The sequence below is a fragment of the Antechinus flavipes genome, chromosome 3, assembly GCF_016432865.1.
Source record: "Antechinus flavipes isolate AdamAnt ecotype Samford, QLD, Australia chromosome 3, AdamAnt_v2, whole genome shotgun sequence".
Classification (NCBI taxonomy): domain Eukaryota; kingdom Metazoa; phylum Chordata; class Mammalia; order Dasyuromorphia; family Dasyuridae; genus Antechinus; species Antechinus flavipes.
Genome location: NC_067400.1, coordinates 330,780,151 through 330,804,852, shown reverse-complemented (window position 1 = coordinate 330,804,852; position 24,702 = coordinate 330,780,151). Strand labels below are relative to the sequence as shown.

The 24,702-nt window shown below is 34.8% G+C and overlaps 1 protein-coding gene across 1 annotated transcript in view; it reads left to right on the top strand.

The window, feature by feature from the left end:
- Positions 1-24,702, top strand: part of PIK3CB (phosphatidylinositol-4,5-bisphosphate 3-kinase catalytic subunit beta) — a 166,804-nt gene that overhangs the window by 79,011 nt on the left and 63,091 nt on the right. The window contains exons 3-4 of the mRNA XM_051985635.1: positions 12,647-12,833; positions 23,911-24,136. Of these exons, the coding sequence (XP_051841595.1) occupies positions 12,663-12,833; positions 23,911-24,136 (397 nt within the window). The 5' untranslated portion in view covers positions 12,647-12,662. The remainder of the gene's footprint in view (positions 1-12,646; positions 12,834-23,910; positions 24,137-24,702) is intronic.

Below are 24,702 nucleotides of genomic sequence, written 5' to 3'. Positions count from 1 at the left end.
TTTCTGGGTCTCTCCACATCACCTGGCGATTATCTAAAGATAGTGGAGCTGCTCGCACTGGACACTGCTCTTCTGGTGGGTTATAAAACCTGTCTGCTGGAGCCAATGCATCTTTATCAAAGATTAAAAAATTAATGGTATAGAGAACTAAATTTAGAAGTTCTCTAGGGTTACCCGTGGCTCCCCCTTTCTTTTGTTTTTGGAGGAGTGTCTTAATGTCTCTGTTTCTTCTTTCTACTATTGCTTGACCTTGAGGATTAAAGGGTATGCCAGTAGTGTGTAGAATCTTATACTGTGCACAAAAGTGTTCAAAATGTTTGGAGGTATATGCCGGTCCATTATCTGTTTTTATTTCTTGTGGCACACCCATAATTGCGAATGCTTGAATGAGGAATTCAGTGACCACTCGGGCTGTCTCTTTTGCTGCTGGTATGGCAAAAGTGAATCCTGAAAAGGTGTCTACCACAACGTGGATAAAAGACAGACGACCAAAAGATTTATAATGAGTCACATCCATTTGCCAGATTTCATTGGGTCTCAAACCACGAGGGTTCTTCCCTGGAGGCAGTGTAGGAGCGTGGAAGGGAAGGCAAGCTGTACAGCTTTTCACTATGCTCCTAGCTTCTTCTTTTGTAATCCCAAACTGTAAACACAAAGCTCGAGCAGCCTGATGGTATTTAGAATGGGATTCCTGGGCCTCCTGAAATAAAGGCGTACTGGCCAACATAGTTAAAAGGCTATCTGCCTTTGAATTTCCATCAAAAATAGGACCTGGAAGTCCACTATGTGAATGGACATGCAGGATATAAATCTTTCCTGGATGCTTTCTCACTTGCTCTTGAAGTTCCTTAAAGAGCTGATATATATTAGAAGCTGCAAATTTTATTTGGGCTGTGGCAATTCTTTGTACCACACCTACTGAATAGGCTGAATCAGATATTATATTTATGTCGCCTGGGTAATAAGTGAGAGCTAGCATGATCGCATATAATTCGTTCTGCTGAGTGGACTGAAAAGGAGTTCTGACTACTCTTTTTACGGTTAGATCATGAGAGTATACAGCACAAATATTTTGTTTGGCTGCGTCTGTAAAGATGGTTGTTCCTTCAAGAGGAACCTTAGAAACCTTCTCTTCAAAAATCCATTGCCAATTATGCAGTAGTCTGGTTATCTTTAATGGAGATCCATGTGCAAAATTTGGAGCCACGGCCAATAAAATCTGCCACTCTGGGATGGTTTCACAGCATACATTAATTTGTGCATTTGTATAGAAGGTATATATCTTGTCAGGTCTTGTCCCAGATAATTGTATTGCTCGCTTAATGGCCTTTAATAGAATCCTAGCCACAAGCACTGGGTAAGGCGTAAGGCTTTGTTCTGGTTGTGCTGGGAGGTTCACCCACTCTATCACACTGTCTCCTTGATGAAGGACTGCTGTGGGTGCTTCTTTCGTAGCAAAAACTGATATTTCCAAGGGTTTTTGAGTTACTCTCTCAACTACATTGGATAAAGCCAGTTCAACTTCTCTCAAGGTCTCTTGAGCTTCTTTTGTAAGCCGGCGTGGTGAATTTAAAGCAGTGTCTCCCCTTAAAATGTCATATAGGGGTTGCAATTGATTGGTAGTTAAACCTAATACTGGACGCATCCATTGGATATCTCCTATTAATTTTTGGAAATCATTTAAAGTGTTCAACCTCTCTGTTCTTAAAGACAGTTTTTGTAGTGTAAGTGCCTTAGGATATATTTCATATCCTAAATATTGAAAAGGAGCATGTCTTTGAATTTTTTCTGTAGCAATATGAAGTTTGTAGTATCTTAGTGTTTCTATGGTTTTTTGTAGACATGCTTCTAGAATTTGTTCCTCCGGTGCACATCCCAATATATCATCCATATAATGTAATAGCATAACTTTTGGAAATGCTTTTCTTATTGGAGCAAGAGCAGCAGCAACATACATTTGACACATAGTGGGGCTGTTCTTCATACCCTGTGGCAAAACCGTCCATTCATATCTTTTATAAGGCTCAGCTAAATTGACACTGGGCACCGAAAAGGCAAATCTCTTCATATCCTCCTTATCCAGAGGAATGGAATAGAAACAATCCTTGATGTCTATAACCCAAAGAGGCCATTCTCTAGGAAGCTGAGTAGGAGATGGAAGTCCAGGCTGAAGAGTTCCCATAGTTTCCATCTGTTCGTTCACTTTTCTTAAATCAGTGAGCATCCTCCATTTTCCCAATTTCTTTTTTACAACGAACACTGGTGAATTCCAAGGACTTAGAGAAGGTTGTAAATGCCCTTGTTCAAGCTGCTCCTGTACTATATCTAATAAGGCCTGAATTTTATCGCTACTGAATATTATTGTTCTGTAAGAAATGACCAGCAGGATGAATACAGAGAGGCTTGGAGAGACTTACATGAACTGATGCTAAGTGAAACAAGCAGAACCAGGAGATCATTATACGCTTCGACAACGATATTATATGAGGGTGTATTCTAATGGAAGTGAATTTCTTTGACAAAGAGACCTAACTCAGGTTCAATTGATAAATGATGGACAGAAGCAGCTACACCCAAAGAAAGAACACTGGGAAATGAATGTGAACTATTTACATTTTTGTTTTTCTTCCCGGGTTATTTTTACCTTCTGAATCCAATTCTCCCTGTGCAACAAGAAAACTGTTCAGTTCTGCACACATATATTGTACCTAGGATATACTGTGACATATTTAACATATATAGGACTGCTTGCCATCTAGGGGAGGGGGTGGAGGGAGGGAGGGGAAAAATCAGAACAGAAGCGAGTGCAAGGGATAATGTTGTTAAAAAAAATTACCCCGGCATGGATTCTGTGAATAAAAAGTTATTATTAAAAAAAGAGAAAGAGAAAAAGAGAATAGAGATCATGTGACTTCCTGAAATTTAGGCTTAAGGTCTCTCCCACTCCATTTTATGGAGTTTTTAAGAAATCTTCATGTGGTCCCATTCAGTCCAAATGAACTTATCTGATGATTTTATTGTCTGCAAGGGCAGGACAGACCTATAATGTCATAGGTATTGGATACTCCTAATGGGACAAAGCCCTCTATCAGTACATATCAGAATCTCCTTTGTTGTCTGGCCCCTGAAAAGTTAAATGACTTGCCTTATCATCACATAGCCAAGGAAGCAAGCCTTGGACTCTAGACTTCCTTACTACCCAACAAGACTTCAATGAGGGCCATTGCTTGTTGTCCTGATACATGTTTTGCCACTAGACTCTAATGACTCTGGAGGAGAGATTAAGGTTGATGACTTTGCACAGCTCTGCCTCACTTAAATCCAATTTAATTGCAAGTCAAAACATCACACTTCCAATGTCTTTGCTCCTCCTAAAGGAAAAAGGACAAATGATCATCTTGGGACACCTAACTAGCTAGTTTCACTTGGACAGTGCTGCTATTTTCTTCATTCTTCTCTTTCCTCCTCTTCTTCCTTTATCTTGGGACTTGGAGGCTAGACTTCTCCCCTTCTCCTCCCCATTTATTTATTCCAAATTTTTTTTTCCCTTTGGAAAAACTGGGAGTATTAATTCTTGTCTCACATAGTTTTCATTCCTGATTTCTTGAAACACAGTTTTTGATAAACCAAGTTTGAAAAAAGCTTTAATAAAAAAAAGATTTAAATAGAGCTACTTGAATACTTAATATTTACTCTACTTAAATAGAGCCTTTAAATCCAAATCCTTTGGCCTCCATAGGCCAGAGCCCAAGTCTTATTTTGTCATTGTTTGGGTTTTAATGGCTGTGAGTGAAAGTAAGTAGCAGTTGTTTCTGTTCTGACTTGAAACCCTAGTTTTTTCATCTTCCCCCTTCCCAGATTGATTCTTTTTTGGAAGGCATACTAGGCCATCTTTTGCCCCAATTCTTATATAGTCTTTAATCACTGAATAGGGACTCAAACCTGACAAACTGAAACCTGGGAAAGATCTTAGCTTAAAAAGACCAATGTCTCCCACTGCATTTGGGGCTGTTTCTGGTGATTCTGACTGACCTATGTCATGCCACTGTATTCAAATGACACTGGAAGAGAGAGTGAGACTGATTATTTTACAGGGATCTACTTCCCTTAAATCCAATTCCCTTTCAAGTCAAAACATCACCCTCTTTAGTCCTCTGTAAGGAAGGACAAACAACAGCCTCCCTTTTCCTAAGGACTTTTCTCAAGTAATTGTCATCTGAAAGAAAATTTAAATCTTATTTTCTTACCATGTTTGAAGGCCTTTCTATAATTAGTTTTTTTCTGATCTGTAAATTTATCAAGTAGTACACTTATAATAGCTGCTGAAATTTTGTGATCTTTAAAAATTAATCAAATTTGAGTAATGAACAGTATGCATAATTCAAATGCATAATTTCAACCTCACTTTTGCTTTATTCTGTAGTTCAGTGAAGGATTATTTTTCTCATTGCTATAGAATCAACAAAGTATGTATATCTTTAACAATTCATATCTACAATTCTTAACAAAATCTTAGAAGTTGTTTACAAACCTTAAGGTTGCTCCCCTGTATTCCTCAACTGAGTTCAGAACCTAACTCATGATTTTGCTTTCCTTCCCAATTTTTGTCCCATTTTGGGGGACTTAAAACATAGACTCTGACTCTCCCTAATGCCTCCTACCCACTCAATTCTCAACCTGTTCAATTTCTATTACTTATTCCTCCACCCTATCTCAATTACACACAGATGGCTTCATTTATTTATTTAGCTGAGGCAACTGGGATTAAGTGACTTGCCCAGGGTCACACAGCTAGGAAGTTCTAAGTGTAGGTCTTCCCAACTTCAGTGCTGGTGCTCTATCCAGTGAGCCACCTACCTGTCCCAAAATAGTTTTATTTTTAATCTTACTGGGGAGCAGTAGCAGAAATTATTCTAAATCATTGTAAACAATCTGGAGTACCCTGAGGCAAGCAGGGAAGAGCACTGATAGGATCATGTAAACGGTAAATCTTTTGTTTCTTGCTCTGATTTAATGCTTACAACCCCACTGTTTACTGAACCCAATCAAAAAGCCAAATTACATCTATTCTTTCTCCCACCCAGTTATAGTTCCCATATAAAAGGACTTAACAATATCTCACCAACTGCTAATTCCTTTTTGAACCCTTTTGGTGTCTTCTTGTTACATAGTTGACTCCTTTTTTGAGGTTAATCTACTTGCTGAGGGAATAACTAACTTTTCTTGGAATTTGGTCTATAAGTTTAGCAGCATAATAAAATCTTTGCCTCTTGATTTGTCTTCTGAGGAAAGTGTACCATAATATATTTCAGTATCCAGTTAATCTGGTTGCAGTGAGATTTCGTACAGGATAACTTGCTAATAAAAAGCCTTGTCCCCATTAAACAAAATGCAAATGAGAAAACAGAAGGAAGACTAGAAAGACAGGCAGACAAAGTAGGACAGTTTTGAAAACTACAAATTGAATTTATTATACTCTTAAAAGAAAATCAAGCTATATCTAATATAGAAAGATTTACAATTTCATATATATATATATATATTCCCCTTTCTCTGTTTAATGTCCATTTATACATGTATGTATGTATGTAATCATCTCATGGGAGCTAATGAGGTCACTCCCTTCACTATGAAGGGAGAAGAAAAGAGGGGTCAAGTAGGACATAGTTTTGAGGAGTACCTACAATTAGTCCGATATAGATCTTAGCCATTTTATTGGTTCCATCAAATCATAAATTAATTACAGCTATTCAACTTTCCACCTGTTGTCACCCTTAACTTTTCTTTATGATTGAGGTTTCTTTGTCCAAAAATTGTTTTGTAAATTTTATTTATTGTGAACCCTGCAAATGTAGATCAGTCAGCTAACTGCATGAGTAAATATTCCTTTTTCTATTGCTGACTTTGAGTAATAGCCTCATGGGCTAAATATATATACAACAGTATAGGATAGAAACTATAAATATTGTCTCCTTTTTATAGATGACTTGCCTGCAATAAATATCAGAGATGAAACTGAACATGAAGTCAAATCGTATACTCTAGCTACTGTGACTCAATGAGTAAATTAGATTAATTAATTTAAATTAGATACCAATAATGTCTAAATGTATATTCGGGTTTTTGTTTGTACATCTCTATCTGTTGTCTATCTTATACCAAAAATATATATTATGACTGGTATTGCACCCATGGCAATTGCTCTAAATGTATGTTTCCCATTAAGTGTTGACTTTAGGATACCAGTCATCATTTCAACAACCTACTTTTTTGAGAGCTTTATGCTACATGTTTTTTGGGTGGACAAGATCCATGAATTTGTAAAATGATCATTTTTACTCATTGATTCGATTTGACCTCTTCATTAAATTTTAAAGTCTTTATTCTCTGTTCTTCCTGTCTACTATGTAAGAAGTTATCAAGTTCAAGAGATATGTTGATATTGTTGGAGAACAATTTTAACAGATGAACTGGTTTAAGTTGTTTTTCATTGTAGCCATATAAATTGATGTAATCTATGAACATTAAATAATTAATAATAATTTATGAGTCTCTCTTGACTTAAAAACCATACTTAAGTTCTGTTTTAGTAAGTTCAAAATATATCTGTATTATACTTCAAGTATTTCCCTGGAAGAGAGTTCATTTTGTATCAGTTTTTAATAATTGTTTTGTTAAAGTATTTTAAAATGAAATTTCCTATATGTATGTCTAATATTTGACCATTCTCAGTATGCTTGACTGATTTAAAAAAAAAAAAAAGATTAAATCATGACTAATGTGGGTAATATGCTTTATGATATTAGAGAGCATAAGTGCTTTAACCTCTTTAGGTGTTGTGTTCCTTTGCAAGTTATGTGTGCCTTGTATAAAACAAATAATCATTTGGTCTGTATTTGGATAGGTTTGGTATTCTCATCTTTGCTGTTAAATGATACCTCAAGAAATGTGAAATTAGGTTTGCATCAGAAAATGCTGGCAACATTTTATGCTAGTAATTCATGTACATTCATGAAGCATTTGGAACAAAAATTTGGAACAAAAATCTTATCTGTTGCCTATGCTTTCCAGTTATTTTGGTAGAGAAGCTAGATTTTCAATTACCTCCCTTAATGTAACATTTCTGTCATTTGTTACTTTAGCAGTACACACAATTTCTGTTTCTTATTTGATCCAGTTCCATATTTTCAGTGTTGAAATTACTTTCAACCATTTGGTGACTAGAAATTTTCCACATCTTAAGAGATTCTCGCTTTGTCTTTGTCATCATTATCTGTTAATAATGTGGTTTTTAAATGTCGATGGTGATGGGAGATGTGCAACTTTGGCTGCTTGTACTCTTTTGACCTTTTGGCTTTTCCTTTGAATTGTTGAAGAATATCAAGAATTTCTGATATACTTCCCCTCCCCCCCAGATTCCATTCTTCATGTTTCTTTTTTGTTGTCTTTAGTTGAATGAAATAGTATTTAAATTTTTTGTGTGTACAAGCTAGATCCTGATGTAATCTTCCAGTGAACTTAATATTTTTCTGTCATATTGGAGGATCTAGGTGTATGTATAAGTTTAATGTAATTTTACTTCCTTAATAAGGCTCATTTATTATCAGTGATCTGGTGGATTTTCTTGCTTTTAGTAGTGCTTTGGTCTGGCCACAGCTCACTCATGGGTATTATTGTTCAGTCATTTCTGGCTTTTCAGACTCTCCATGACCCCAGTTGGAATTTTCTTGGCAGAGATACAGAAATGGTTTGCAGTTTCCTTCTCTGGTTCATTTTACAGATGAGAAACTGAAACAAATAAGATTAAGTGTCTTGCCTAGGGTCACACAGTTATTAAGTGTCTGAGGCTTGATTTGAACTCAGGAGGAAAAATCTTCCTGACTTTAAGCCTAATACTCTTATCCACTTAATTATTTAGGTGCTCCATTCATGATATAAGCTCTCCCTAGATTGAAGCATTAACTTATTACTTTTTGGCTATATACTTTTTAAAGCATCGATACTTTGAATTCTTTTCTTTTCTTTTTTTTTTTCAATTTATAAATTTTCTCCCTTTTGCATTTCTTGCCTACCTCTCTTCTCACTATGGCAATGGGGGGTGAGGCGGGGGGGGGGGGGGGGGAGAATCTATTACTCCTATGTATACTGTTGTGAAACCAGTTTCTTTTCTTTTCTTTTCTTTTTGTGGCTGAGGCAATTGGGATTAAGTGATTTACCTAGGGTCACATGCTAGGAAGTGTTAAATGTCTGAGACTAGATTTGAACTCAGATCCTCCTGACTTAAAGTGCTTGAGAAACCAATTTCTACATTAACCTTGTTCCTCTTTTTCAACTCCCCCTCCCTCACCAAAAAAAAAAAAAAAAAAAGACAAGGGAAAAATGCTTTGTTCTGCACTTTGCATCCCTCGATTCTCTATCTCATGTTTCCTCCTGAGTCCTTTGGAATCATGGGTCATTGTATTGCTATGGTTACAAAGACTTTAAAGTTGATTATTATTTTTACAATTTTGCTATTGCTGTATAGATTGTTCTCTTGGTTCTGCTAGCTTTACTTTGTATCAGTTCAGGCACATCTTTGTAGGTTTTTCAACTTTTCATCACTTCTTTCAACCCAATAGTATTCTATCATATTCATATGCTATAACTTGTTTCACCATTCCTCAATTGATGGATATCGCTCCTAGTTTCTAGTTCTTTACCACAACAAAAAGAACTTAAGCTAATTATCTTCAATGTTCAGTTTTCAGTTTTGATTTTATAAATTAGCTGGATTCTCATTCATTCATACTGTTGAATTAAGAAAAGTACTATTTATATATTTAATTTTTGTGTGATCAAAAATTATTCTGACATCGATTTTTAAGAGTCTAGATTTTTACAAGTCATAAACAAAGCCTTGCACAAAAAAGATACTCACTAATATTTTGCTGAGCGTATATATTTTAGTCCTCTCATGGTCTCAATCTCTTCTCTTTTGCATGGTTGTGGGGGAGGGTAAGTCAGTTTGTATAGCAGCAAGGTAAAGTGTCAGAAAAGAGTCACATCTTCAACTAGATAACTTCCTGGATTTTTTTCCCCTCATTTAAAAAATATTTAGGTTACAAATTTTAGTTGAAACAAAAGATAAATATAATTTACTAACCCAATGCAGGTTTAAGATATATGTATGTTTGTAAAATTTATTGCAATACTAAATGTCACTGCTCACTTTGCTTGCATAGTTTTGTAAATTGTTTTATTTTCTGGGTTCATAGGATATTTTTTGGAATGAAAAGAAATATTCACCAAATTCTCCAACCTATCTTATTTTTTTACATGGCAAATTTGTCTCTAAATGATACTTTTTGTTTTGTTAGGTTCCAGAATAGGAGAGAATCTATGTAAAAACTTTTCTATAACCAAATGAGATTTGTGAGATTATTCTTTACAGCTGACCAAGGCCTCGGGAGGGATGAAGACTGGTAATTCTTCAAGTTTTTAGATCCATACATATAGAGGGGTCTCCACTCTGTCTGGACACCTCCTAATGGTGCCATTTTAGTTTTTCAACAGGAATGGACCAGCATCGATACAACCAAACAAAATTTTATACAAGATCAGCCCCAGCCCCATCTCTGATATGTGCCAGTGATGTTTTTACCAAGTTTCCTTCATTCCTTGGGGGTTTAGAACATAATTGATGAAAAAGCAAATTAACTCCATTCTTACCTCTCTGTTTGGGAATCTTTTGGTAGAAGGAGGTGATGCTGTACTGGTAAATGTTTAACCACCAGTTCCAAAATGTGTATACAGGACCCACTTTTGTCCTTAATCTGCTTTAACATTTTCTTCATCACATTAAGTTCAGAAGTCAACAAAATGATAAATTAAGCTCTAATTTGTAGAGTTTACCTGTTTATAAGATGTAGATGCTTACATTGAATATTAGTAGTTGGAGCTGATAAGAGCAGGCTTTGGCATACCTCTGGATAGAGAGGAACCCGGAAATGGGTGAATCATACTCCATGGCTGACCTTTTAATTTACTGGCTTAGTCATAGAGATAGAGCTACCTGCTATTGTAGTTTGGTTGGATTCAGAACTTGAAACTTTTTTCTGTACATAGATGAGCATTAGATCCTAAGTATCTTCATGGCTCAACAAATAAGCATGCCATTAAGTTTTTTCCAGCCTGAATTTATAATTCAATTCTGCTGAGCCAATTTCTAGACTCTAAAGCACACTGTAGATATAATAAATAGGCTTACATTGACTCGGGGAATTTTAAAAAATACTTCATATGATGGAGCGGGTGGAGATGGGTGCAGATAATTTCAGGGGCTAGAACAGACTCTTTTTTGTGTGTGTGTCTTTTTTCTTTCAGTGAGGTGAAGATGAGGGAATTTCTACTTAATAGGAAACAGAATAACAAATAGAAAGGTGGTCCTTATAATCTTTCTTCAGTATCTTGCCTCATTTTCTTCAGAGGATATGAATTCTTAATCCTTTAGATCCTTTAATCTGCTGACTTACAACATGACCATTGAGTACATAAGGAAGTATAGAGTTTTATCAGGGGCTAAAGTTTACCTTAAATGTAAATCAGCAAACAATTAAAAAATTATTTCTGATCATTTCATAAATGTATGATATTTCTTTGGCTCACTATTGTATTGTTGCTATGGTGACATTAAATAACCAAAAAATTATTTGTCTTTTTAATAGGCTCTTATTGATGTCTTTTTTAATATCATAATCTCCCCCCCCCACTCCCCCACCTCCATATGGACCTTTTCTAAATAATGTAGTATTTTTTAAAGACAAAAAAAGAAAAAGTAATATCAACATAACTGATCAGTAATGTCAGGGAAAGTTTAAATTTGTGTGTAGTGGACCACATTTGTTGGACCTCCTACCTCCACAGAAAGATGGGATTGGATGTGGATGTCTTCTCAAATTCAAGCCTTGCTTCTTTATCTTTACATTCAGTTTTGATTTTTTGTATGAATGATGGGACTTTGTTTCATTTTACATTGTTGTACTTCTTGCATGTATTGTTTTCTTGACTCTGTACTTCATCTTGTATTAACTAATGCAGAAAACTTCTCTGTAGTCAACATATTCATTGTTCATATAGCAGAATAAAATACCACTTCATTCATGTACCACAATTTGTTTAGCCATTTCCCAGTGGATGGGCAGTTACTTTTTCCCAGTATATTGCTATCACAAAAAGGTGCTGCTTTTTGCTTTTTTTTTTCCTAGCCATGACTTTCTTAAGCTATAAACCTTTTAATGTAATGTATGAATCAAAGGAATGTTTCTTAGTCACCTTATATGCATAATTTCAAATTGTTTTCCAAAATAGTTTCACTAATTAATATTTCTTCCAGCAATGCCTATCTTCCCACAATCTCCCTGACTATTTAACATTGATTATCTGAATGTTTTATCATATCTTAGCTGAATATTTGGCTAATAATCAGCCTTTTAAAAATTTTTTATTATAGCTTTTTATTTACAAGTTATATGCATGGGTAATTTTACAGCATTGACAATTGCCAAACCTTTTGTTCCAATTTTTCCCCTCCTTCCCCCCCATCCCCTCCCCCAGATGGCAGGTTGACCAATACATGTTAAATATGTTAAAGTATAAATTAAATACAATGTAAGTATACATGTCCAAACAGTTATTTTGCTGTACAAAAAGAATTGGGTTTTGAAATAGTGTATTATTAGCCTGTGAAGGAAATCAAAAATGCAGACAGACAAAAATATAGGGATTGGGAATTCTGTGTAGTGGTTCATAGTCATCTCCCAGAGTTCTTTCACTGGGTGTAGCTGGTTCAATTCATTACTGCTTTATTGGAACTGATTTGATTCATCTCATTGCTGGAGATGGCCACGTCCATCAGAATTGATCATCATATAGTATTATTGTTAAAATATATAATGATCTCCTGGTCCTGCTCATTTCACTCAGCATCAATTTATGTAAGTCTTATCCAGGTCTTTCTGAAATCATCCTGCTGGTCATTTCTTACTGAACAATAATATTCCATAATATTCATATACCACAATTTATTCAGCCATTCTCCAATTGATGGGCATCTACTCAGTTTCCAGTTTCTGGCCACTGCAAAGAGATCTGTCACAAACATTTTGGCACATACAGGTCCCTTTCCCTTCTTTAAGATTTCTTTGGGATATAAGCCCAGGAGAAACACTGCTAGATCAAAGGGTATGCACAGTTTGATAACTTTTTGAGCATAGTTCCAAACTGCTCTACTGAATGTTTCTATCCATTCACAATTCTATCAACAATGTATCAGTGTCCCTGTTTTCCCACATCCCCGCCAACATTCTGCATTATCTTTCCCTGTCATTCTAGCCAATCTGATAGGTATGTAGTGGTATCTCAGAGTTGTCTTAATTTGCATTTCTCTGATTAATAATGACTTGGAGCATCTTTTCATATGGCTAGAAATAGTTTCAATTTCTTCGTCTGAAAATTAACTGTTCATATCCTTTGACCATTTATCAATTGGAGAATGGCTTGATTTCTTATAAATTAGAGTCAGTTCTCTATATATTTTGGAAATGAGGGCTTTATCAGAATCTTTGTAATAATCAATCTTATTAAATCTTACTTTTTTTTTCCCCCTTAGGGCCCTGTGGTTATGAATGTGCCTCAGTTTTATAATGCCTCCTGCTATGGCAGACAACCTTGACATTTGGGCTGTGGATTCTCAGATAGCATCAGATGGCTCCATTCCCGTGGATTTTTTATTGCCCACAGGGATCTATATACAATTGGAAGTACCTCGGGAGGCCACTATTTCTAATATTAAACAGGTATGTTAACAGATGGTTAAAAAAAATTATTCTGACCTTAAAATACCCCCCAAAAGTATTTCATATCCACAGTAGAACAGAAAGGATTATACATGAAACTGTAGATCTTCCTTGTATACAGCTTGCTTTTCTTTTTAAAGTAAATAATATATTCAGTCTGTAGCTTGTAGAAGTGTCCTGTTAGTTGTCCTGCTTCTTTCTGGTGTTCCTTCAACAATAAAAAAATAAATTCTCATTTAACCTTCTATTTAAATTTTTTGACTTCGTCATTGAACCCGCATCCCTTTCAATTGGAGAAAAAAATAACCCCAAATCCCACCAAAGTCCTTAAAATAATTATGAATTGTCAGGCAAAACAAATTCATTTCTTAGGTGTGTTCCAAAATCCTCCAAACAGGTGCTAATTCTAGGACCTTTCTGCTCTAATTACTTATTGTTTAATTCAGTTTAATTCACCAAACATTTTTTAAATGCCTCTATGTATCAGGCACTGCACTGGGCTATAAATAAGAAAAAGAAATAGACCTTATCTTCAAGAAGCTTACAATCTAAAGGGGGAATATAATGCAGAAAAGGAAGCTGAAAATCAGGGAAGAAAAAAAACAAGAGTATATTCTTTTCTGGAATACCCAGGAAGGTTCTTAGCCCATTATAAAAGAAGGCCTTGGAAATATATAGAAAGCTTCCTCCCTAGCCCTTCACTCAGAGGGGAGGCAAGGCTGAGTTGAGAAAGTGTTGAGCATCAGGACATGAGTCATCCTTTGAAGTGTTGAGATTTCAAGTGATAACACACTTTATTCAAGAGAAATACTGTGAAATGGGAGATAGAAACAGATAAGCCTGACACATGTTGACGCTGCAACCCTGAAGAAGTTATTTAATCAGTTCACTGGTCAACCCTCAAAAAGACTATAAATTGTAGAAAGGGTCCTGACCTCCATTGGTAGAAATGTCTTCCTCATTTGTGAGTTTCTTATGCCAAGGAAATGACTGGTCTAATCATCATTTTTATATAATATATTAAAATTGATTAAAAAAGAGAATAAAAGTAAAACAATAAAAGTATGGATATTTGAAATTGAAGACCTTAAGTAATGATAATATGAATGAAAAGAACAAAATAATCGCATGCTTTTTTAAAATATAAATCAATATCAGACTAATATAGTCATGCCAATAAAATTGTTATTGAGCACTTACTATGCTTTCTACTTAGTTTTATAATTGATAGTATTTGGAAATAAGACATATGTACAATTTGGGACTGGAGGTCATATTTAGAATCATCTGGAACAATTTTGTTTTTCAAATGAGCTTTTTCAAGACCATGTAGGTTGAGAGATTTACTTACGTCATTGAAATGGTGATTAGCAAAGCTAGGATTTGGCTGGGTCTTCAAGCTCTGGGGACCAATTTTCTGTTTACTATTTCATAACTATTTTACATTATCCCAACTTTTAAGACATCTAATGATAAAGGTAATACAAATTAAACATAGAAAATATTACAAAATAACCTATGCTGAAATTGAATGGTAAATAAATTTTTATTCTTATTAGAACAATCACTTTACACATGGAAGCTTAAGCATTACTGAATGGATCCTAATTATAACCTGATTAAAGAGATCAATCACAGACCTAAATGATTGGAGAAATGTTAATTATTCATGAGTAGATGAAACCAGTATGATAAAAATGACAATGTTTCCTAAATTAATTTATTCAGTGCTCTACTAATCAGACTCCAAGGCCAAAACACGATCCCTACCTTCAAAGAACTCACATTTTTACAAGGGGAGGGGCTAGAACAACATTATAAACCATCATTTAATACAAAGTCTTGTTAATAGTAGATGAATTGTAAACTAAAGGCAGAGGCATCCTGTCATTAAGGAATAACTAAATAAATTGTTATTTCTGACTGTAATGGAGTGTTAGTGTGTCAGAAAAAAGGGACATTTACAAATAGAGGAAACTAAAAAGAATACTTTGAACTGATAAAAGTGAAAAATGACTTGGAAAGACTTTCTTACCAATGCAGTTATAAACCATGAATCTAAAAGAATGAAGATAAAACATGACTCTTCTGATAGAAAGGTGATAAACTTCAAATTTAGAAAGAATAATATTTTTGGAGGAATATGGTTAATGTGAGATTGCATATTGATGTAAAATTGAGGACTGCATTTTTCCTCTTTTTTTCCCCTTTTTTAATTTGCTTGTTAATTGAAAAAAAATCTAAAAAAAAGAAAAGATCAGTTAAAATATTGCTACTTAAAAAAAGACATTTGATATTTTATTTGTATCCAGATTATGAACAATGGGACTGCTAAATATTGTATGAGTATTATCCTTGGACTAAATGGTTGATGATTTCTTAAACTTTGTTACTTTAAATAGGATTTTAGAGCATTGATTCTTAAAGGTGATGAAATAGCTTATTTTGGATATTAATGCATATGTAATCACTTTTTTTCAGTTTCTGAAAGTTCTAGTAAATAATAACATAAATACTTAATTTCAAATTTCATTTATTAAATCTATTTTTAACTAAAAGCAGTTTTGGGGGCTTTTTCCCCTTTCATATACTTTATATTCATCATTTATGAAGGTTTCTTGATAATAACTATAAACTATTTTTTAAAAAAATGTTACTTATCTAGTATCATAGGACAATGAGGTATTTTCTGTAAATTAATAAAAAATTTCATATAAGACTAATTTTTATTGTTTACAAAACTTTATATTATCAACATGAGTAGAGCAGAGAAAAGAAAAGGGACCATCTAAGCAAAACAGTAGTAATGGCTGGTTGTATAGTCATTTTCTTGCTTGGGTGAACAACGTGCTCAACAACATCCAGTCTTTCATGAAAGATCTCCAATATAGTTCATCTTGCTTTTAATTTTGTTAAGAATCTTAGAGCTTTTCAGTATCTTTACTAAAATATGTTGCCTAAAACTTTATCCAATACTTTATCCAATACAATCCAATTATAGTCTAATGCCAAAGCATTATGGTACACTTGCCTCTCTTGTTCTGCATACCAAGTCTGTCTTTGAATCCCCTCCCCCCCCCTTTTTTTAATTTTCCCTGAGGCAGTTAGGGTTAAGTCATTTGCCCAGGGTCACAGAGCTAGGTAGTGTTAAATGTCTATCCTGATTTCAGACTTGGTGCTCTATCCACTGTGCCACCTAGTTGTCCCCATACCAGGTCTCTCTTAATGAAATATATGAACACATCTTTTTGCCTGCCATGTTTGTCCCATCATTAACTAATATTGTATCCGGAGTCTACTAAAACCTCTCGACTTTAAGAAAAAAAAAGCACTTACATTTCTGTTCATATTTGTCTATAATCTTTTTTCACACAACTGTTCTTAATCAGGCTTACCTCTATTTTGTACTTGGGAAATTGATTTTTTTGGGGAACTCAAACTATGATGCTTTTGGTTTAATTTAATATTTGGTAATATGTGACTAAATAGTACAAATCTATGAGTGCCATCACTTTTTTCACAGAATTCCAGACTAGCAAAGAATCCCACAAGCCATCTTGTCCAGAATAAGGATTTTTTAACGCAGCATGCTCAGCCATGGTATCTAGCCTTTCTTTGCTTGAAGCCCCCTAATGAAGTAGAACTCAATCATAGATTGATATCATATGTCATGATCTTGAGACTCTTCACTAAATTATCCTCTTCTATACCCCCTCCTGCTTCTCAATATATTTCTTAAAGTATGATGCCCAGAATGGAACGTAGTGATGTGATATTACCAAGGTAGAGTAGATACTGGGCCTAAAATCAATTTTGCAGTAGCTGATTATTTAAATTTGGAGTGCCTTTGTATTCATTTGATTTCTCTGTCAGTTCTACCCACAAGAAAGCTCAACTAATTTGTCATGTGTAATACTAATGGTGCTGTTTAATCTCTTATCTAATCACACTGTTGCTGTTAGGGGAAAATGAATTTCAAATTGCAACAGCAACACCTCTCTTGACCAAGCAATTTGAGCAAAAGTTGCTTTATTATGGGCAAGGTAGGAGGAAGAAAGAAAAGGTTGATTAGTTTCTTAATTCTGTTAATATTTATGAAAGTAGAAACTTTCTTTATACTTGTAATTTTATAAAAGAAAGGGAAACCTTCTTATAGCTGCCTATATTTAAAAGTAGACAACCTTCTAGGTCTGTCAGTCCAGGTATTCTGAGTTGATTATCAGAAAGCTGTACTCTTAAATTTTCTGAATTGATTTCCAAATACTGTCACTTTTTAGGATTTCAGATTTAGGCCAACTAATTTTTTTTATGTATTTGTAAGTTCAAGATTGCCTGTCATCTCATCTCAGTCAGTCAGTGAACATTTAAATGTCAATGTGCCAGACACTGTGCTAAGCATTAGGAATACAAAAGAGACAAATTATAGTCTCTGTCCTCAAGGAGCTTACAGTTTAACAGAACTAATTATTTCTGTCCATTTACCTATCTATATTAATATTATCCTTAAGACATATTTTACATAGGATACGAGAGGACATGGACTTTATTGGAGTTCTGACATTAGATTTTGTTTTTGTCTGACATTAGATTTGAATCATACAACTTAGGTTTCAATCCTGGCCCTTCTCTGTGACCCAAGCAAAACATTTAACTTTTTTATTTCCTCATCTATAAAATGAGGGGATTGGTATAGGCAATTTCCGTGGTTACTCATAATTCATAATTTATTATTCTAGGATCTTCTATAAAATACTTACTCTGATGTAAAGCAATTATGTGATTGTATTATGTTGGTATTCTTTTTAGTAAGTAATAAATAAATGAATGAACCCATTCATTACTTCTCATTTTGTGCTTTTCTAGCTAATCCTCTACAGGGATCTTACTTAACATGATAGAAGCCTTTCTCTGTAAGGTTCTGGTTAGCTTTTTGGAAGTCTTGGGACCAGCTTTCGTTTTAGCAGAGAAATCATCCCAAGAATAGTCAGGGATAAAGTCCAAAGTCTTTATTATCTCCTTCATAGTCTGTCTCCTTTGCCTAGGGCCGGGCTAGCTTTCTGGAGGTCCTCTGGAATGGGTCTTGGTTTCAGTGTGGGAGGCAGGAGAAGCCACCAGGACAGTCTTTTTCTTGAAATCTGTGTCTGGCTGAGTTTCTCTCCAGTTTATATACTCTTATTACAATTACATCATTTCATTATACTGAGTATAAACCAATCATTATATCACTAGGGAACCATTATTTGGTATAAGACTAAATCAATCATCCTGAACTCGAGAACTCACATGCTAACCTAGATAACCATTGTCTTATCAATTCTACTGAGTTAACACCTTGTTGTAGGATTAAATTAATCATACTGAGCCTCATTTAGTCTGATGAAATATACTTTCTTCAGGTATGTAGGTGGCGCAGTGGATAGAGTACTGGCCCTGAAATCAGGACAACCTGAGTTCCAATCTGGTCTCAGACACTTGATACTTCCTAGTTGTGTGACCCTGGGCAAATCATTTAACCCCAGTTGCCTCAGCAAAAAAACCCAAACAAGCAAATAAATAAATAGCAATCATTTCTTTAAAATATATATATACTTTCTTCCTTTTGTTTCAGAAATAACCATATCTTTATGCAACTACCCTTTTCTTTGTTTTCCTGCTCATATAAAGTAGATGCTTCTCACATTCTTTTCTATGATCTTTCTACTCTCCCTACATTCTCATTCCTAACAATTTAATTCTCTGTCATAGCTTTGCAGAATGCCAAATGTGGATGTTCAGTTCTTCATTTTTAGCTTTTGAGGGGAGCAGTAAAATAAAGTCTTAGGAAAATTAATTTGGGGAATAACAGAATCAGTCTTCATAGTTTAGAGGCTCTCATAGCAATTCAGTCATGAGTTAATAACTAGGTTAACGATTGTGGCAGTGGAACTGGGGAAAAAAACAAATCTGAGATCAGTCAACAAATATTTATTAAGAATTTACCATATCCTTAGAGAAATGGAAACAACAATCTTTTATTAAGCCATGTACTATAATTAGCATTTTACAAATATTAAAAGTCAAAAGATCTCATATTCTAATAGAAGAAACAAAATGCTAATATCTGTGTACATATGGAATATTTCAGGAAGGAGCACAGAAGAGAAAGACCAGGAAGGATTTCTTTCTTTTTCTTTTCTTTTCTTTTCTTTTCCTTTCCTGAGACTATTGGGGTTAAGTGACTTTCCCAGGGTCACATATTTAGGAAGTGTTAAGTGTCTGAGACCAAATTTGAATTCAGGTCCTCCTGATTTCAGGGCTGGTGCTCTAAACACTGTGCCACCTAGCTGCCCTGAGGAAGAATTTTTTTTTTTTTATTAAAGCTTTTTACTCACAAAGCATATGCATGGGTAATTTTTCCAAAATTGACTCCTGCATAACCCCCTGCCACAAATTTTTTCCTTCTTTCCCCCATTCCCTCCCTCACCCAGCAGGCAGTCTAATACATGCCAAATATACCCAAATACATGCCAGATCCAATATATGTATACACATTCACACAGCCATTTGGTTACACAAGAAAAGTCAGATCAAGAAGGAAGAAAAAGAAAAACTGAGAAAAAAGAAACAAAATGCAAGCAATATAACAGAGAGAGTGAGAATGCTATTCTGTATTCCACCCTCTGTTTTTGTGGTTCTCTGTCTGGGTGTAGATGGCTCTCTGCATTACTGCACAAGTGAAACTAGTCCAAATCATCTCAATGTTAAAGAGAGACCCGTTTGTCAGAATTGGTCATCATATAGTCTTGTTGTTGCTGTGTATAATGATCTCTTGGTTCTGCACATTTCACTTTGCATCAGTTCATGTAGGTCTCTCCAAGCCTCACTGAAATAATCCTGTTGGTCGTTTCTTACAGAACGATAGTATTCCATAACATTCATATACCATAATTTATTCAGCCATTCTCCAATTGATGGGCATCCACTCACTTTCCAGTTTCTTCCCACTACAAAGAGGGCTACCACAAACATTTTTACACATGTGCGTCCCTTTTCCCTCCTTTAAGATCTATTTGGGATATAATCCTAGTAGAAACTGCTGGATCAAAGCATTTGCACAGTTTGATAACTTTTTGAGCATAGTTCCAAACTGTTCTCCAGAATGGTTGGATCCATTCACAACTCCATCAACAATGTATCAGTGTCCCAGTTTTCCCACATCACCTCCAATATTCATCATTATCTTTTACTGTCATCTTAGCCAATCTGACAGGTGTGTAGTAATATCTCAGAGTTGTCTTGATTTGCATTTCTCTGATCATTAGTGATTTGGATCACTTTTCATGTGGCTATAAATAGTTTCAATTTCTTCATCTGAAAATTGTCTGTTTATATCCTTTGATCAATTTATCAACTGGAGAATGGCTTGAACTATTATAAATTTGAGTCATTTTTCTATATATTTTAGAAATGAGGCCTTTATCAGATTCTTTGGATGTAAAAATATTTTCCCAGTTTATTGCTTCCCTTCTAATCTTGTCTGTATTAGTTTTGTTTGTACAAAAACTTTTTAACTTAATATAATAAAAATTTTCTATTTTATGATCAATAATGATCTCTAGTTCTTCTTTGGTCACAACTTCTTTCCTCCTTCACAAATCTGAGAGGTAAACTATCCTATGTTCTTCTAATTTGTTTATAGTATCATGCTTTATGTCTAGATCATGAACCATTTTGACCTTATTTTGGTATGTGGTGTTCGGTGTGAGTTTATGCCTACTTTCTGCCATACTAGTTTCCAATTTTCCCAGCACTCTTTGTCAAATAGCTGGGGCTTTTTGGTTTGTCAAATATTAGATTGTTATAGTCATTGGCTATTTTGTTCTGTGAGCCTAACCTATTCCACTGATCAATTAGTCTATTTCTTAGCCTGTACCCAATGGTTTTGATGACCACTGCTTTATAATATACTTTTACATCTGGTACAGCTAGGCCACCTTCATTTGCTTTTCTACTTCATTAATTCCTTTGAAATTCTTGACCTTTTGTTCTTCCAGATGAATTTTGTTATTTTTTCTAGTTCAGTAAAATAATTTCTTGTGAGTTTGATTGGCATAGCACTAAAAAAATAGATTAGTTTAGGAAGGATTTCTTATAGAAATTAGGTTTCAGCTGAGTCTTGAAGTAGGGAGAATCCAGGAGGAAGGAAAGCATTCCAACCATGGGAGATGGCTAGAATAGAGTTAGGTAATAGCATCCTGTGGGGGCATTTACAAGTAGGTCAATGTCACTGTATTGTTTCTGTAAGGAAGTAAAATGTGAAAGAAGGAAATATAAAAAAAAACCATATTGGTTAGACTTTTAAATGCTAAACAGAGGAATTTATATTTGATCCCAGAAGGAATAGAATCACTGGAGATTTTTGAGTTAATGAAGTCACATTGTCATATCTGTGGCTTGGGAAGATTATACTGACACTTGAATGAATGTTGGCTTGGAATAGTGAGAGACTTGAGATAGGGAAATCAAGCAGAAGTCTAGTTCAGTAGTCCAGGCATTAAGCAAAGAATGCTTATACTTACATGGTAACTGAGTAGAAAGAAAAAGGGATACAACAGAAAAATATTGTGAAAGCAAAAATGACAGGACTAGATAGCATACTTGGGTTTTGTATGAAATGACACTAAGATTGTGAGTGTGAGTGACTGAGAAAATGATACCCTTACTATTAAGAAATTTAGAGAGGGAAAGGGTATGGATACAAAGTTAACGAGTTCTCATTTTGATGTATTGTTTGAAAATCTTTAATGTTATCCAAATGCAGTTGGTAACAGGAGACTGGAATTCAGGAGACAGTGTAGGGTTCAGTATATAGGGCTGGTATCTGCATAAAGATGATAATTGAGTCCATGGAAGCTAATTAGAAGAGACTGAAGAGGGCTTAAAGGAGCCCCTTAGGGATAAGAGACTCACATTTAGCAAGTGTGTCATAGGTGAAGATGTAGGAAAAGAGACTCCCAAAAATTGGTTGGACAAGTAGCGTAACTTGGGAGAAAGAGCAATGTCACAATAACTTAGAGAAGGGAAAATTTCCAAGTAGGGAAGGACATCAACAGTATTAAAGGCAACAAACGGGTCAAGAAAGATGAGGATTGAGTAAAGTCCTTCACATTTGTTGGTTAACAATTCACTGATAAGTTTAGAGAGAACAGTTTTACTTGATTAATGAGTTTAAGAAATCTGATCAAAGAGTAAGTGAGAAGTGAAGAAGTGAGGGCAAGTATGAATGATTATCAGAAGTAGGAGATTAGAGACATAACAGTAAATAACAGATGGATTGATCTAGTGGAGGGTTTTTTGGGCATGGGAATTTCTTGGGTGTTTTTGTAGGTAGCAGGGAAAGAACCACTAGATAAGGGGAGACTGAAAATTAGAGAGAGAGTGGGTTTGGTAGAAGGATCAGTCTGCTGTACAAGATAAGAGGGGATGACATCAGGGAATGCCTGATGGTTTCACTTGTCAAGGGCATAGGTTAGTTCATATTTTGAAAGAGAGTAAAGGAGAAGATGGTGGGGAAAGTTTTAGTGACATGAAATGAAGGGGAAAGGTGCTCTCAGTGACATCTGATGATATTTGAAGCAAAATCCTCACCTGAAAGAAGGTGTGGGTATTGGAGGGAAAGCAGTGTTTGAGAAGAGAGGGTAAAGTTATTTTGTTGAATGAGATAATGAATTTATCAGAGAAGTATAAAAGATAAACTTACTTCAGTGAAGGCAAAGTTGGAATATGTAACATTTTGTAATTTGTAGAGGACTGGTTACCAGGGTTTGGTGATTTTCTTCAATTCTATTCAGCAACAGGAGAATGTAACCCAAGCAACCATAACAAGGGGCCAACCTAGAGCTGTGGTTGTGAGTAGATAGAAGGAGTCAGATGAAAGAAGCATAGATAGAAATTCAAGACAGTAGAGAAGGAGCCAAGGATCCCTAAAATAATGTGATTTCTTGCTTTAAACAAGATGTGCCTATTTGGGGATCAATAAGTTCTTTGAACTTAAGAGAGCTAGGTACTTTAGATAGAGCTCACCTGGTCCAATGGAGATGACAAATCCAGCACTCTTCTTATAGCACACTGTCTATTTATTGAATTGTGCTTATAACTTGAAAAAATTAAGTTATTTTATTTATTTTTCATATGCTGCATTTACTCTGATGAGAAGTTATATAAATGTTGTGTAGAGTTTGGGTTTTTTTTTTTTTTGTTTGTTTGTTTTTTTAGTCATTGGCAAGAATTAGCCAAATGAGATGGATTAAGCTCCTGCTACTGCTTACTTAGTAGTCTCTTGTTCTTGGTTCAGTTCTTTCAAAAATATCTGTTTTAGCCAATTATTCTTTTTCTTGGTTTCTGAAATTGACTGTTGCTAGTTTTTAATCATTAGATTGTATTAATGTTAGTTTTTTCCTCCATCCATAAAAGACGTAACTTATTTGAGAATATAATATAATTTTGTTTTTGCTTTGCTGTGCAGTCAGTTTTGCTATAACTCAACATATGAATTCTCCAAAAGTAAAATTGCATAATTAGAAATTTTAGGGGTTATGGGAAAATGGTGTTAAGGTCCCAGTGTTCAAAAACTTTGTTACTGACATTAAAAACAAAAAGATAAGAACCTAATAATGATGAATCACTAATTAAGAAATATATAAGTACTACAATAAATAATGGCAAATTCCAAAAGCTTCTGGCTATTATTGCTCTGTGTATAAGAGAAGGGGCATAGGCAGAAGGGATACTATATGGACAATTCTTCTAATCTCCTACTGTACTAGAAGATTTACTGTAAACATGGCACTTTACCTTAAAAAAAAGACCTGAAATTTGCTGATGGAAATGGACTTTGGAAGCATCAAAGTTTGTGAGTTATTGTGAAATATTGCAGATTTCTGCATTCTCTTTGTTGCAGGGAAGAATTGTGCATATGCAAACTCTTATTATTATGTTCAAATTGTTCCTTTATGTTTCAGTTCCGGGACAAATTTACATTTTCAAAACAACTGTTATAGCAGAACTGACTTTATATTTGTCTAATTATTACTTGCAGATGCTATGGAAGCAAGCTCACAACTACCCTATGTTTAACCTTCTTATGGAAATTGAATCTTATATGTTTGCATGTGTGAATCAGACTGCTGTTTATGAGGAGCTTGAAGATGAAACAAGAAGACTCTGTGATGTCAGACCTTTTCTTCCAGTTCTCAAAGTGATAACAAGAAATTGTGACCCAGGGGAAAAATTAGACTCCAAAATTGGAGTTCTTATAGGAAAAGGTAATGTTAATCTCAATGTTGGGTGGTTGTTGTTGTTGTTGTTGTTGTGTGGGAAATGATTAAAATCATGCATATGTAGAGAGTTATTCTTATATACACATATACATGTAGATGAATTCATATGATATTTGGGATTTTTTTTAAGTCAGGTAGTTATGAAATAAGCTTTTAGCATCAATTTTTTTTTTTTTTGACAATATCATTACTTTAATAAAACTGGCTTTCTGTTTCTCAGGCAAAAGTTCTCACTTATATTGTTCTAATTTTAACACATAAGTTGTATTCTAGTTTCTATAGTTAGGCAAAGTAATTGCCAATGGAAACATGATATACCATATAGCTTTTTGTTCTGTATGGGTATGTACATAAATATCTCAAGTGTGACCACTGGGGAGAAAAAGACTACTCCTTAGAGGGGGATCTAGAGACTGGAAAAAATCTTCATGTTCTGATCAGTGTGATAATTTAAATAAAGCAGTGTGATAATTCAGAATGAGTAAAGTCTTAACTTTCCTAATGTTGGGGGAGGAGGGCCTGGTGTTGAGGCATGAAGGATGTGTCATTGT